The 17,107-nt window shown below is 38.2% G+C and overlaps 1 protein-coding gene across 3 annotated transcripts in view; it reads left to right on the top strand.

Moving 5' to 3' along the window:
* cacnb3a (calcium channel, voltage-dependent, beta 3a) overlaps positions 1–17,107 on the top strand; it is a 103,745-nt gene that overhangs the window by 72,797 nt on the left and 13,841 nt on the right. For 2 of the 3 annotated variants that reach the window (XM_073874977.1, XM_073874975.1), the window contains exons 4-13: positions 2,802–2,924; positions 3,027–3,142; positions 5,883–5,962; positions 6,238–6,257; positions 9,282–9,362; positions 9,560–9,618; positions 9,704–9,804; positions 9,916–10,067; positions 10,319–10,414; positions 14,375–14,545. In XM_073874977.1, coding sequence (XP_073731078.1) covers positions 2,802–2,924; positions 3,027–3,142; positions 5,883–5,962; positions 6,238–6,257; positions 9,282–9,362; positions 9,560–9,618; positions 9,704–9,804; positions 9,916–10,067; positions 10,319–10,414; positions 14,375–14,545 — 999 coding nt within the window. The remainder of the gene's footprint in view (positions 1–2,801; positions 2,925–3,026; positions 3,143–5,882; positions 5,963–6,237; positions 6,258–9,281; positions 9,363–9,559; positions 9,619–9,703; positions 9,805–9,915; positions 10,068–10,318; positions 10,415–14,374; positions 14,546–17,107) is intronic. The other variant, XM_073874976.1, reaches the window with a different exon arrangement.

Consider the following 17,107-nt stretch of genomic DNA (forward strand, 5'->3'; position numbering starts at 1 on the left):
AGTTAAGGTAATAACATATTTTAATATTGAAAATTAGTAGACTATTCCTTTAAGCGGATTTGAGGAAAAAAATTGGTGAACATACCTTTAGCTTTTGCATCTGAGCTTTTCACTTTTTCATACTCCCAAAAAGTATTGCTTATTTGTATTTCTGTCCTGTTTTCCAGGTAAAAATACATATTTAGATGATAATTTATGTAAGAAGCAAAATGAAAGTAATGTAATTGCAGATAATTTGGTGTCCATTATAAATTTTTGTGTTTTTTTCTTACATTATTTAAAAAAAATCAGTAGGCTACTCATTGTAATGGACTGATGACAACAGGATTACTAGACTTGACAAACTTCACCAGACTGAGGTAGTTTATAAAATGAATCAGCACTAGATGGCAAACACAAGGATATTAACTCATTCCCTGCCACACAAAATGCCTTCCAGGAAAATGTTCTTCTAAAGCAGTAATTCTTAAAGTGTGGTCCGCGGACCACTAGTGGTCCGGCAACCCCCCCCAGTAGTCCGCCAAAAGATGACCTAAACTAGGCAAGTGTTTATAAAATCGTCACTTATTTAAGTAGATTTTTAATGCACTTGCAAAACTGTGATATCAGTTCTTGCCTTTCTGTTTTAATAACGTAAAAATGGATCGGTGGCTAAACCAAAGAGGAGTCTAAATAAAAGATCAAGCGTCAACTGAAAGCAGCTTAAATCCACAGATCTATTAGTTTTGTAATGTACTAGTTTTTGTTAATGTGTAAAATCCCTGTAATTTCAGTGATTTTGGACATTAAGGGGAACTTTTTTTTCAGTAATTTATTGTTACCATAGTTACAACCATAGACTTCATATACCCACCACCTCAGTTTTAGTATGTTTAATTGCATTTTTTTTAAATGTGCAGTTTGTTGTTCATATTAAGCTGCAACTCATTTCACATTTACTTTTTCAAATGAAATAAAATTCATATAATAATTAATTTCTGAACATAGCATTGCATTTATTTAAAAAAAAAAAAGTTTTTGACTTTTGCATATTAAACTTAAACTTAGCTTATCCTTCCTATTTTGTTGTTTTTTGGGGGAGTGTTAGAGTGGGATTCTGTTAGGTGGTCCTCAGAAAAAAAATTGGAAGATAAAGTGGTCCTTGGGCTGAAAAAGTTTGAGAAACACTGTTCTAAAGATATATATAAACATACAAATATATCAAATTAAAGAACAGACCCTCTGCTTTCAAACAAGCAATAAACAAACAAACACAACGGGAAAGAAATGCTTCATCCTATCTATATTCACCCTATCTGTATTTTTTCTCTGCTTCTATCCACTCTTTTTATCTGTGTTTATAACTCTTAAATGTGGGTATTTTTATTTTAAAAATAATTTAGCAAAAAGTTGAAATAATTGCATTTTTGTGAAGAAATTTTGTCAGAGATAAGATTAAGTGTGATTATCAAAACATACACAGAGTTTAAAATTAGTAAATAACGTTTTGGCTTCAGTTTTTTTCATAAATTGGGTAAGTCATCTAGTGAATAATTGCGGCATTGCAGATTAACCTAAAAATTCATCAGGAAAACGTTTTTTAAAGTAAATATTTCTCTTAATTGACGAGATAACTCATCAATGGCGGGGAAAGAGTTAAATAAGGGACCAAATCAAAAGGGCAACAGATGATAATCATAAAACAATAACCAGGTAAGTAACAAGGAAACAAGGGGGTCAGGAGATGAGACAATAGGTGTGTTCGCCATTAGCTGCGGCCGGATGTAACCGATCGGCGAGATTAGCCGCGTGCAGGTGGGGAGGGGCTGAAAATGGAGACGTGAAGTCGGACACGCTGTGGTTCCCGTAGTTTGCTGCATTTAAGTCAGGCATGGCTGATCACGTGCCGCTTGCTTGCTTTATCGCAGTAAACATGATTTGTAAGATGTAAACAACATAAAAAGTGAATTATACTGTTTAGAATGTCCGTGTATGAGCATGAGTGGAACTGAAGAGGCTTACAACATCTGTTAATCAACACAAGCATATTATTTAAATACCCCGTAGTGGGGTCTACGTTTTAATCCATTTTATTTTGATGAACATGACACAATATAACATCGCGACTACATGAAAATAGCTTTAACTGTTATAAAAATACAGATTTGTGAGCATTTGTGGAACTGAGGGTGTGAAAATAAACACGAAATACACGTGATTGTTGTCATGTGGTGAATCCGACCAATCGTGAAACAGCTGTGTCGTCATTATTACAGCCCGTGCAGCTTCTCTTCACGAACTGCGCTGGCTGACTCGGGCGGCTGATCTCGAATCGCTCTCGCGGTTCTTTAAAACCACATGACACAGTCACGTGCCTGCAGCGCCAGCTCAAGTCGGACAGAATTACTAACCGGCATGCACTGCTTTAAGTCAGCCGCCGATCGGTCTGCGCAGCGCCGCATGAAGTCGAGCACACATAATGAATCACACAGCGCAAACAAAGGCCATGTGCTACCAAACAAAACACGGGTCCTGCTTCAAGACTAATAATAAAATAAGGACAAGAGGGCAGAACCATGACACAAAATAATGATCAAATTTACCTGAAATTATATATTAATCCAGTTAGTTTAGTGAAGTTTATGCATAAACACCAAAAAAACAGTTCCCCAGTGGGCAACAATAAACTTAATTGAATCTCTCACAACTATATCAAGTAATGTAGGTAAATATTCTTACTCTAAAAACAAAGTGAAGTATAATAACTTCATTGTTGTTATAGTTGATTATTAATTTACTGAGTGCAACTTTTGTTCCCGCAGTGCAAACCTGTAGCATTCGCAGTGAAGACGAATGTGATCTATTGTGGGGCTCTCGATGAAGACTGTCCCGTTCAGGGTGCTGCCATAAACTTTGAAGCCAAAGACTTTCTGCACATCAAAGAGGTGATCATTTAAACAAACATTTGTAGGTTGTGTTTTTCTGTTCTAAAGATGTGTTGGCATATAATTGCTTTGTCTTAATCTTTGATTGTTTGTGTCTTGTAGAAGTACAATAATGACTGGTGGATAGGAAGGCTGGTGAAAGAGGGAGCAGATATCAGCTTCATTCCCAGCCCTCTCCGACTGGAGGCCCTGAGACTCAAACAAGAGCAAAAACAGAGGTCTGTCTCTCTCACTATTGCACACATTTTGTATCTTACAAATTTCTATATTTCAGTCATAGTAACATGTGCCAATACCTCCTGTAGTCAGAGACTTAGATGATGCAGCAACATTGGATTTACAAAGCCTCGTATGCATATTACACAAAAGCAGCATCTTTAAATGGTAAATGGTAAAACAAGCAGAGGAAAATATACTCTGTAAAGCAGGGGTGTCCAATGCGTCGAGGCAATGCCGGTAGATCGCACATAAGTTAACTGCTGCTCCACGTGCGAAATTGTCATTATGGTCTAGTAATTGTGAAACACGCAAGTCTTTTTGAGTTGCTGCGCCTTTCTTCACACATGTGTTTTTATAAATCTTATGCCAGGCCGCTGCAGCTCAGTCGTCTAACTTCCAAAATTCACCAGGATGTGTGTGTGTGCGTGTGTGTGTGTGTGTGTGTGTGTGTGTGTGTGTGTGTGTGTGTGTGCGAGCGAGCGAGCAAACGAGAGAGAGAGGCAGGTAGCGCTGATTTGTATGCTTCTGATACTGTTGTCATTTTCTAGTTTGTTTCACTAAACCGCATCTCTGCTATTTTAAGGAATGCTCAACTTATAAGGATTTTTTAAAAACTCCTCAAAAAGAATAGAGTAATGGGGACAGCCCTAAATTCAGTATAAAGATATATGCAGTATAGTCCTCACATGCATTTAAAGCGTTATAAAAATAATTAACTGTGTTTTTTAGCAGATAGATCTTGTCGGCTTTATCATTTTAAAAGTAGATCACCACACAAAAAAGTCTGGACACCCCTGCTGTAGAGTGTGTCAGGCAAAAGTTCCAGCTAAGAGAGGTAACACGACTAATCTGTTCTACCACCTCAAAACTAAACTTGTCTTTGAATACCAGCATTGCCAGGCAATGCAGCCAACCACAAGATCCAGTACGAAAAACACAGGACAGAAAAACAGGAACTGATTCAAACCTCAATTCAACAGTCATTTTCCAAAAGTACTCCTTATAATAGGAAGAGCCCGCGATGGATTGAAATTACCAGGGCCATAACAGTTTACTTGTGTAAAAAAATACATTTAGCAAGTTTGGCTTTTCTAAGGGTCTATATAACCTGTTCTGAAATGAGTCTATTAAAATTATTATATCGCAATACATATCGCTATCGCAAGAGGCTGCAATATATAACGCAATATGGATTTTAGGCCATATCGCCCATCCCTATTTACTACAAATACGGAAATTTGTGAAAACAGTAACGTCATGAGCGTGCGTATAAAGGCCCCTATTTTAACGATCTAAGTGCATGGTCTAAAGCGTACGGTGCACCGTATAAAAGGATGTGTCCGAATCCACTTTTGCTAGTTTAACGATGGGATAAATGGTCTATCTGCCTGGCGCACAGTCTAAAAGGGTTGTTTCTATTCTCGTAATTAGTAATGGGTGTGTTTTGGGCATAACGTTCAATAAACCAATGAGAGTCTCATCTCTCATCCCCTTTAAAGCCAGTTGCGCACACACCAAGGCGGATTGCCTATTTACAAGATTGATGTAAAAATGCGTCTTTTATTTATTGAAATGCGTATTTTTGTAATAAAGCTTTGGTTCTCTTTAAACGTTGTTATTTCAGTCATGGAGTAATAAATAAAATAAGCAGTGTTTTAATTGCTGATAAAGTATGATGCATGATCACTGTAATCTCAAAACATTTTATAATACTTGAAGTGCACCTATGAAATTACTAAAACAACGTTATTTTGTGTATTTGGTGTAATACAATGTGTTTGCGTGGTTTATGGTTCAAATAACACATTCTTTTCCACATAAAGTGCATTTTTGTAGCTCCAGATATCCCTGTCTTCCTTAAACGCACTGATTCATGTACAAAACTCATTGATTTGAAAAGCTCTGTGTCTCTGATTGGCCTGCTAATCTGTACGTTGTGATTGGCCTGAATACCTCTGATGTCAGCCGGAAATGTGATGCTCCTTACCATGTTTGAAAGATTCGCTCACAATGCAATGCTAACAGGAGTTAACCTACATGCTGTGAGTTGAAGTGAGAGGAATTATGATAATGTCGGTCTTGTGTATGTCAACAGGCCCAGGAAGTAAACTGTTGCCTACAATCCGTGTGTTTTTTGTAGTCCAAGAAAAGAGATTAACGTTAGAAACGATAACTCGCGTCATCGTTTACTTCAGGGTTTGTACCTTTTGCATATCGTTAACATGTACTAATACACACCAAAGGAAATGTAAAATTGTGAATCGGACAATAGGTGCTCTTTAAACATTGACTTTAGACTTTAGACCAGGTTTTTATTTAATTTTAGCTGCCTCAAAATAGCCACACGCCAACAACACACCTGAACACACCTGGTTTTCAGACCATGGGCGCACAAATGGGAGCAAATGCATTTGCTATTTAAACAACATGACGCTAAAAGTGAAAATGATAACTGCGCCGGGCTGAAACAAGCAAAAACATTTTGCGCTGCATTGCGCCGAGTGTATGATAGGGCACTTTCGCTCATTTTGACAGTGTTGCTGTATGTGAAAGTTTTCAATGATTCCACATTGTTGTCAATGTACCCTGAATGCCAAAAGTCCGGCTGCACAAGACTATGCAAAACCAACCACAGATGAGTCAAAAATACATTTAGCCTTTTGGGTAGTTTTCAAACTTAACAGTGCTATGGAGGTATGTGTTATCACCAGCTCTGTTAATGTTTTTTTCTCCCTGAAGGAAAAGTGGTAACTCCTCCTCAAGCCTGGGTGACATGGTATCTGGAGGTTGGAGACCCACGCCGCCATCTGCAGGTGAGAGTGAGTATGACAAGGCCTGAGCGAGACGCTGCTTTGCTGCCTCAAAATGAGCAAAATATCAGTAGGGCTGAAGCGGATCAGTGAGTTTGTTCTTCCCGTGCTTTTATTCTTACACTTTATACCTTAATGTAATGCATGACAGCCGTTTCAGTTTCATTGTCGCAGCTTAACACCTACATACAATATAAAGGATAGGGTTGAGTAAAAAAGCAATTCTTTTAAACCCCAGATTCTCCAAAAACTGATTTTGATTTGTGTTGTTTCGTTTTCAAAAGCCAAACAGAAGCTAAAGCAGGTAGGTGTGTTAAATGAGCCATTGTTTATGTCTTTGTTAAAAACAATGTCAAATTTTGATTGTTTAGGCAGGAATAATAAATATTATTTGATACTCATAAAAATGTAACAGGGACTTCTTATATTTGCCTAAAATAGACAAAGTACTTAAAAATATATACATGCTGAATGGGATTAGTGTCCGTTTAACTCTTTATTAAATGTGTGCATGTCAACCTGCTTAAATGGACAGTTCACCCAAAAATGTAAATTCTGTCATTTTCTCACTCTCATGTTGTTGCAAACCTGTATGGATGTCTTTGTTCTGGTGAACAGAAGGAAGATATTTTGAGGCAGGCCCGGTACTAGGCTTGCTGGACTAGGGGGCAGTCAGGAATTTTGGGTTGGCAGCCGTAACACACATATATAAAATATATATAAAACAGATCTGAAGGTTTTACTTTTTTATTTGTCTCTCTCATACAGAAAATACATACTTCATATTCTGTGTCTTATCAATGTTGGCAAATGCAGAGGGAATAAGGCTATATTAGAAATATCTGAAGATATTTTGCAGAGTACCAGCCAGTGGCGGCTCGTGACTTCTCATCCGAGGGGCGCGAATTCAAAATAAGTGTTCGGAGTATCATGTGTGTGGTTCCCTTTTCCAAAATATGTGTCATGGGTGTGGAGAGATCATGTGTGCATCACATGTTTTGTCAAAATAAGTGCCTGCTGCACTAGCGTCAAAACCGTTTATGATAAAAGAGACGCTCACGTTCCAAAAGGCACTCCCTTAACATTAAACTCTGATTAGGCATGAGATTATGCGAGTATCTGGCAAACATGATCGTCTCTTTTATCATAAACCCTTTGACGCGTCTGCAGCAGGCACTTATTTTGGCATGACACGTGATGCACACACGATCTCTCAAAGCGCAGAACACATATTTTGAAATTACGTACCACACACATGACGGGCTACATACATGTTGTGACGAACTTCGCATCGTGCGCCCTCAGAAAAAGTCGTCACCAGCCGCCACTGGTACCAGCTGCCCCCAACCAAATTATAAAAGTTTTGAATGTCAACATTGTAATAATGTGGTAACCAAGGCTTTGAACAAGAAACAGAAACAAACCAGAAACATAAAAAATATATATGTTCCAGAACAGAATCGTTTATTTAAAATAATTTTTTTCATTCTTCGACAAGATTTCTGTGCAATACTCTGTGAAGTTAATACAGAAACAGTATTTTAACGTTTCCGATTTTCGGTTAAATCCTAAAGTTGACGTTCCTGAACTGGTTAGAACCAGATTTTTTCCCAATTGATTCGTTCCGAACAGAAACAGTATTTTAATATTTCCGGTTTTCAGTTCAACCCTAAAAATGACAACAACAAAAAAAGTTCCCGAACCGGTTAATAACGTTCCATGTCAGCTGTGGGACATACAAATAAGTAGGCTGAGCATTAGGACATTAAACTTTAATTTTTTGTCTAATTTTACTTAATTCTCTATCTTGTCATCAAACATTAAAAAAGATACATTATGTAAGCGGCATAACTGTAATTCTGACATGCCTACATTTGTTAAGTGCACTTAAACACGTGCACACACACAGACAAACGACGAATGCCAAACGGCGCTTCGGTAAGAAGATGCAGCATAAACAGTCGCTCCACATAAAGTGAAAATTACATAGATTTTCAGTGCTTTATTTGCCAAATGTATTTTAATGGACTACAATATGAGACACAGTAGTGCAACTCTTGCTGCAGTTTATACATCAAGAGTTCTGATCTATGAAGGCCATAGAGATAATCACGTTTGATTGTAGTTGGACCGGATACATTCAACTGCATGTGGGTACAGAAAATTGCTCAATTGTTTAAAATCACTTAAGTGTTAACATTTGCAAGCCTTTGAAACATGTGCAAACGATAAACTTTCACCCTATTTAAATTTGCGTATTAATCCGCGAATAGCAAGCGAGCTGAAAAGTGGGTCGTGATCTGTACGAATCCCGGATCAACTGCGATCCGTTACACCACTAATTAATATTAAAAAAACAAACATCTTGAGATACTTGGTAGCCTACAATATTTACCTCTTATAATTGAGCATTAGAGACTTGGGCTTGAGTTGGCTACTTGCTGGTAGCAAGCTTTTCATTTCTAAGATGAGTCAACGACGACCGGAAGTGAACTTCACCGAGAAATCTTGTTGAAGAACTAAAAAAAAAAATGGTATTAACCGGTTACCATTATTTTAAATAAACGATTCTGTTCTGGATTATATATTTTTTGATAGTTTCTGGTTTTGTTTCTGTTTCTTGAAAAACATCAAAAGTTTCTGGTTGTCTTGTTTAAAACCACCAGACATTGGTGGACGGGAGCTAATATAAAGGGTTTGCCAACAAGGGATGCTATTTGTGTAAAGAGGCACTTTGTTTTTTGAATGGTTGGATGGACATTTTTGTAGCCTGTTTACCCAGCCTTGTGGAATGTTCGTAACCAAACCATTCATGAGCCCCTTTCACTTTCATAGTGGTAAAAAAGAATACTACAGTATGTAAGTGAATTAGGGCTTATGATTGGTTTCTTCACAAACATTCCTCAAAATAACTTCCTTTGTGTTCATCAGAACAAAGACATTTATTCAGGTTTGTAACAACATTTTGGGTGAACTATCCTTTTAATAAATAGACTATAAAAGTTGCTGTAAGCCTTTTTTTTAATGTCTTTGTGACAGACCTATGACTGTGACGAACATTTGGAGGCAGTTGTCTGCCAACGTCAATCAATGGCATCAAACTCGTGTTAAATTGCCGGTTTGTTTGTTTGACAATTGATGGATTTAGTGTTAAGGTCAGTTGTTTATTTTTGTATTTCTATGTTTGTTAGTGGCTTACAGCATCTTTAACTGATGCATGACCTGGTAGTGTGTAGTAAGGTTTCCTATCTGTGCTACTTCATCACCAATACTGCTAAAAAGCGAAAGTACTTAATGCTGTAGCTCTGTGATTGTGTCACCTGCTTAGACCGAACACATTCCCCCTTATGATGTGGTACCATCCATGAGGCCTGTGGTTCTGGTGGGACCTTCACTCAAGGGCTATGAGGTAAGAGCTAAATATTACACTAACAGAATTGACAGTGACTAATTCGGAAACCGGAAATTATGGTTTATAGCTATATAAGACACTTTTTACAGAAAATATGGTATTGATATTATAAAAATATAACCATTTGTAAAAAAAAAGTACCTGCAGTTATATTATCACCCTTATATTTGTCTCTCATCTATGTGTGTTGATAGGTAACAGATATGATGCAGAAAGCTCTGTTTGATTTTCTCAAACACCGCTTTGATGGGCGGTGAGTTTTAAAAAACGTTGTTACTTTGATGGCTATTTTAGGTGTCACATCAGTTAATTGTATTTAAAACATGTTTACTCGACAGGATCTCTATAACCCGGGTGACCGCTGATCTTTCTCTGGCCAAGAGATCAGTCCTCAACAAGAGACCCATTATGGAAAGATCCAACACACGAACCAGTTTGGGTGAGAATGTAGTTAGTTAAAGATGTGCATCCATAGTTTAAAATGATTGAATTAGAAAACATTACACAAATTTTCCCTGGTTTCATGTCTGCTCATCTATTTTTTACTCAGCGGAGGTACAGAGTGAGATTGAGGGGATATTCGAGCTGGCTAAAACCCTTCAGCTAGTGGTTCTGGATGCAGACACCATCAACCACCCAGCACAGCTGGCTAAAACCTCACTGGCTCCCATCATTGTGTACGTCAAAGTCACTTCACCAAAGGTGAGTCTTGCAAGCATGTGCAAACCCGTTTAGGGCTGTTAAATCAGCATAAGAAGAAATCATAGAAGATTAGATGTTGTAGTTTTTATGTATATATATATATATATATATATATATATATATATATATATATATATATATATATATATATATATATATATATATATATATAAAACAAACGCAAAACAGAAATCAAAAGTTTTCCAAACCCAGTTTCCCATCTAATCTCGATTCTTCCTTTTTCTCTGCAGGTCTTACAGCGGTTGATAAAGTCAAGAGGCAAATCGCAGAGCAAACATCTGAATGTTCAAATGATGGCGGCAGACAAACTGACTCAGTGTCCACCTGTGAGTTCATGACTACTCACACAAACCACAATAGTTTAGACATTTAGGCCTGGTTTTACATAAAAGGCTTAGCTAAATCCAGGAGTAGGCCTTAGTTAAATAAGATGTTTAAGCATCTTTAACTCTTTTTCCGCCAATGACTAGTATTTCTATTCAGGCTTTCCGCAATACCGCTATTAGCCACAACTAATAAAAAACGGAAGTATGGCCTAAGGCAAACAGCTGTTTGTCCGTGCAAGTTTTGAGGATCGCTCTATATTTAATCTCTATTAAAGGGGAATTCCGCCCTAAAACGGAATTTAGGGTGTTTTTTTCGTTGTTAACGAGTCAAACTTTCATTTAAAAGCATATTTATGACTAAAGAGCAACATTTAAGATATTTAAGATTTTCGTTTTCTGGTAAACTGGCCTTTGAATAGGAGTGAACAGGGCACGTCGACCGAGCGCACAAAATCTCCATCCCCACAACACCAAGGAGGCTCGACACAACGCGACACTCCACTCGAAGTACCACGCGGGTCTCCACACACGAACGCGAGCACCGAGAACATTGTCCGCGTACACAGACCCCAGCAAAAGCGAAAAGTTTGGAACAACCCACCGCGCCGCCAAACCGCGTCCCGCCGCCACACCGCCAGCCATGAGAAATCGATCTCAGAATGCGACATAAGGAGGAAGGAGAGTAAAGATGGATAGCTCCTAAAGCATAGTTCCATATAAATGCACGGATAACTTGTTGTTTTGTCTCAAGTGAAAAACAATATTGACCCTGTAGTTGAAAAGTAGCGTCCTATGGAGTCCATTCAATCGCATTCTGAAATCGATTGCTCATGACTGGCAATATGGCGGCGGGACGCAGTTTAACAGCACGGTAAGTTGTTCCAAACTTTTCGTTTTTACTAAAATCTGTGTACACAAACAATGTTCTCAATGCTCGCGTTCATGTGTAGAGACCCACGTGATACTTCGAGTAAAGTATCACGTTGTGTCGAGCCTCCTTGGTGTTGTGAAAATAGAGATTTTGTGCGCTCAATCGACATGCCCTGTTCACTCCCACCCAAAGGCCAGTTCACCAGAAAACGAAAATCCCAAACATCCCAAATGTTGCTCTCCAGTCACAAACATGCTTCCAAATGAAAGTCCGACTCGTTAACAACGAAAAAACACCCCAAACTCCGCCCTAGGGCGGAATTCCCCTTTAAAGGTCCTTCACAAAAAGGAATTATTTCAACTTTTTGCTCCAAATTTTGTGTTTTTGAAGAAACCTACCCATATTTGAGAGGTGATTAACTCTTTCCCCGCCAGCGTTTTTAAAAAAAGTTGCCAGCCAGCGCCAGCATTTTTCATGATTTTCACAAAAGTTTAATGCCTTCCAGAAAATGTTCTTCTTTAAATATATAAACAAACATATATCAGATGAAAGAACAGACCCTCTGCTTTCAAACAAAAAATCTGTTTCATCCTACCTTCATTAGTTCTCTTGTAATCACCTCTCAAACATGGGTAGGTTTCTTCAAAAACACCCAATTTTGAGCAAAAAGCTGAGATAATTCCATTTTTGTGAAGGACTTGTGACAAAGATCAGATGCAGAGCGATCTTTAAAACATACACGGAGTTCTTTCTCTTTCACGTGAGGCGCTACTTCCGGGTTGTATAAGTTGCGCCACCTGGTGGATAATAGCGGTATTGCGGAAAGACGGAAAATCTCGTCATTGGCGGGAAAGCGTTTTCTCTTAATTGACGAGATATCTCGTCAATGGCGGCAAAAGAGTTAAAAGGTTTTTGTTTGAAAGCAGAGGGTCTGTTCTTTCATTTGATATATTGTAAGTTTATATATTTTAAGAAGAAAATTTTCTGGAAGGCATTAAAATTTTGTGAACATCATAAAAAAAATGCTGGCGCTGGCTGGAAACTTTTTTTAAAAAACGCTGGCAGGGAAAGAGTTAATAAATATGGCTTTGAAGACATTACTGGTGTGTATCTTGAGACAAATGAATGGCACTGGCAAATATTAAAGGGGACATTTCATAAGACTTTTTAAGATGTAAAATAAATCTTTTGGTTCCCCAGAGTACTATACCATATAGTACCATATAGATAAGTTATTATAACAAGTTAAAAATGCCACTTTGTAGGTGTGAGCAAAAATGTGCCGTTTTTGGGTGTGTCCTTTAAAATGCAAATTAGTTGATTTCTGCACTAAATGACAGTGTCGTGGTTGGACAGCGGTATTATCCCCTTCTGACATCACAACCGCTTGTGATGTCAGAAGGGGATAATACCGCTGTCCAACCACGACACTGTCATTTAGTGCAGAAATCAACTAATTTGCATTTTAAAGGACACACCCAAAAACGGCACATTTTTGCTCACACCTACAAAGTGGCATTTTTAACCAAAAATTTTTTAGCCAAATTTTTAGCCAAATTTCAATGAGCTATTTTTTCACATGCTTGCAGAGAATGGTTAACGAAAACTAAGTTACTGGGTTGTTCCTTTTCACAATTTCTAGGTTGATAGAAGCACTTGGGACCCAATAATAGCACTTTAACATGGAAAAAGTCTGATTTTCATGATATGTCCCCTTAAATTTCTGTCAGCAGTGGCGGCTGGTGACTTCTTTATAGAGGGCGCACAATGCAAAGTTTGTCAAAATGTATTAGCCCATCATGTGTGTGGCTCCTTATGTCAAAATGTGTATTTGTCACGTCATGTGAACCATGTTTTAAATTAGCGCCCCTCGGAAGAGAAGTCACCAGCCACCACTGTCTGTCAGTGCAAGATATTTTCAGTTGATATGGCTCAAACGTGTGTCTTAGTCTAGGACTAGCCTTAAGCCTTTTCTGTGAAACCAAGGGTTAATGTTTTTATTCCTTCACATTCAATTTAAGTGTGAAGTAAAATAAGGATGTCGATGCTTCAAATGTTAGTCAAAAATTAGATGCCACTTATTTAGAGATTTTTAAATGATTAGAATCTCTTAAAAAGTTTGTTTATAAGATTAATAGGCTATTGCGTGATATTTTATACATAAAGACAGAGTAATGTGAAGTTACGTATACTCCCATAGGTGCCGATTTCTTTTTACGCCTGTGGGTGCTCAGCACAATGTCACACCATGTATAGGTTGCTAAGGGAGGGCCCAAGCGCTTTAGAAAGAAAGTAAAAAGCAGCGCGGTTGGATTTTCCATGCGATTGTAGATAGAAAATGTGAAGTGCTCCTTATTCAGCTTATTTATCAAAGCATTATAGAAATTACAACTCGCAAGATCCACCAATTAGAGAGGCTCCAGAATTTCAAAAGCATTTGATTAAAATTAATTTAATCTGTCATATCTGGCCCCGGAGCACCCACAGGATCAGTGCCTATGTATACTCCTATTATATACCCTATGAATGGTTTTCTAAGTAATTTACATAACTAAAGGCACAAAAAACACATTTGTTCCTCTTTTCTCAGAGAGTATACATAAATATACACCAATATAACAACCAAAAACAACCCTTAAACAAAGTACAGTTGGAAAAAGTGTTTTTATATCTACAACTGACACAATATAAGACTACAATATGAATGCAATATTAAAGGCATTTCATTTATGACTGTCTAACTACCTAGCCATTTGTTTTGTGCTATTTAGAATTTGATCCAGTCAAAACACTCCAAACTGTTTTCATTCCCACTTCAATTGTTTGCTGTTTAAGTAAATCTCATATCTTAATTTTAATCTAAATCTGTTTACACTGGCATTGCTACAGTTCTAGTGATGTAGACCCTTGCTTTTCCAAACCACATTCTGACAAAAGTCATGTTGCATGTTGTTCCATAGAGCCATTATCCTACCTGTCGCTCAACATCATCTCCCATCACCTGACCACCATCACAAGATATTTGATATAATATCTTCTAATTCCATCCCCTGCATGTCATCTTCTGCTCCACCCTGTTTCCCCATCAGGAGATGTTTGATGTCATTTTGGATGAGAACCAATTGGAGGACGCCTGTGAACACCTCGCTGAATACCTGGATATCTACTGGCGTGCCACTCATCTGCCGGGCACTGCCCCTCTTAATCCCCTGTTGGAGCAAAACCTGATGACCCCGCCCTCAGCAATCTCAAGTCTACAGGTGAGATGCCTTTGTTTGTATTGATGGAAGTTTTGAAGATCTATATCACATGTGTCAAGTACAAGGTCCACGGGCCAAATCAGGCCTGCAGCACATTCGCATCCGGCCCGTGCAATGATATTAGATTTTAATTGATTAAAATTGCGCTACAAGTTCCAGCAAGCACTGCGACGCTCTGCACGCTAAACATGTGATATCCGCGTCTCGCACTGGACAGCTCTAATCCAGCTCACTGTCAGGATTTCAGCATACGTGCGTGCACACCACTGGCGTATGTTTTCAATTGTATCCAATAGAAGCGTGGCATTTTTCGAAAAAGCCAGCAGCTGGCAATTTTTTTCCACGCTAAAAGCCGGCGCTCTGCGTGTTTTTACGCGCTCAGCGCTGAGAGTCGAGAGTTGAAAAATATTTAACTTTGGATGAAAAGCTCAGCTCGTCAATGTCAGCTCTCACCGGGCAGTCCAATCACGGTGGAGGAGGGGCGTGACAAATACACAACAACCAACAGGCGCATCATACAACGACTGATAAACAAAACAGAATTATCACAGCAACCAAAGAGCTCAGCTGAAGAAAGCTGGCAGTCGGCTGAAATAAAGCTGTCCGCCGGGCATTTTCAGACACATAAAATGCTTTGGTGTGCACGCCCCCTTAAGGCCTTTTTACATTTGGTCACTTCATGTGTTTTCTTTGATTGGATAGCTATCTGATTTGTTAAAACTGTTCAATTTACACCAGGCCACATAAATGCGTCTTGGCAAAACGGATATGAATCCAATCTTTTACTCCCGCGCAAAATGCAAATACACTATTCATTACTCCGTCTTAAAAAACTTAAGACAACGTTTATGCAACAAAATGCAGCACTTATTGTATGTTAACTGTATGTTGGGCAGGGGACGAGCGTCTTCTTGCTCAGCATGAGCTGGAGCGCGCAGTACAGTGACTGCTCAATGATTTAGGGTACAGATCCATGACGGGGAAAAGTGTTCCCAAAACTCTCTGTCAAAGTTTTATTTTTTTGTTTAATGTCATTCGAGTCTGTCATTCGACTCTTATTGGTTCTAGAAAGTTTTTTTTACCCGCTGTCGTCGCTCCATAAAGCAATAAGCGTGTCGTCTTTGTTTGTTTGCCTCTTTGCCGGCTAACTTCCGGGTGACGTGCTTACGTTTTGGAGGAGTTATGCGCTGACATATGTGGTTTCATCAACCAGATGCATTTACACTTGTCTAGTTTCATCAGAAATGCGTCCCAGACCACCTCCTGAAGTGGTTTGAGCAATCGGATTTAAATCCGTCTCGAAAACGTTTCGGAGGGCATTTACACCTGGGGCCTCATATATAAAACTTTGCGTAGATTCCATCCTTAAAGTGTGCGTACGCACATAAGGCAGAATTTGCGTACGCACAAAAGTTTTCAGATTTATAAAATCTCCAGAAACTGCACAAAATTCCATTCATAAATCCCAGTGAGCGGAAGATTGTGCGTACATGCATCCCGCCCCCATGTCCTCCCCGACACAACCATATATGGAGCGTACAACCCTTACTGGGCATAATGTGGTCTGCATATCATATTAATATGAATTGACGGTATAAAACGCAAGGAAAATATCGTCGCTGTCCGATTGAAACCTGCATTTCCAAAAACAGCTACTTACCCATATGGCAAATATATATATATATATATATATATATATATATATATATATATATATATATATATATATATATTTGCCATGTGGGTAAGTAGTGGTTTTTGGAAATGCAGGTTTCAATCGGACAACAACAATATTTTCCTTGCGAGAGAAATGCCAGAGAAATTAATTTTTTTGCCTTATGGTTTTTTATGAAATTATAAAAACACTGTTTAAACACTGGCATTGTCAAAGTTGATACTTCACATATGGCCAGACAGGTGTCATTATATTCATAACATTTTAATGGAAAACAAACTTAGAGGGAGATGAAATGTTTTGACCAGGGGATGGTGGAGATCGTTTCGGGTCATGTTAGTCTTTATCTCAGGCGGCAAGTGCATCAATTATAGGCTACCATTGAACGCGACTTAATGCATTAAGACTGCAATATTATATACCTTATAGAGAATAGGCTGCTTTTCGCGTTAAGTGTTTCCTATAATAAAACATAAAGACAACGATGTATTACGCGGCGCAGCCATAAGGTATTAAGATATAAAAAAACAAAAGCTCTGTACAAGTGAAAAGTTCAGTACAAACCTTAAAGTGCGTGTTGCAGGTTAACCACCACTGTCGATTAATGGGTACATAAATCACTCAAGATATGTGTATAATCTTTCAAATGTCTCAAAAATGGTCTTAAAGACCCCTTTTCTTACGTTTTTGGTATTAACGTTTTTTTAACGAAATTCTGTGATGACGTCACGTTGGGGAGAAGTGGAGAAAGACTTAGCCAGAGCCATAGAGATAGATGAGACATTTATTGCTGTTTAATACTTATGTATATAATTTGGAAATCATATATACATCGTAGGAAATATATAATGTGTTATACTGCAAAGTTACCATGCTAATTATTATTT

Source organism: Misgurnus anguillicaudatus, chromosome 13 (assembly GCF_027580225.2).
Source record: "Misgurnus anguillicaudatus chromosome 13, ASM2758022v2, whole genome shotgun sequence".
In the NCBI taxonomy this organism is placed as follows: Eukaryota; Metazoa; Chordata; class Actinopteri; order Cypriniformes; family Cobitidae; genus Misgurnus; species Misgurnus anguillicaudatus.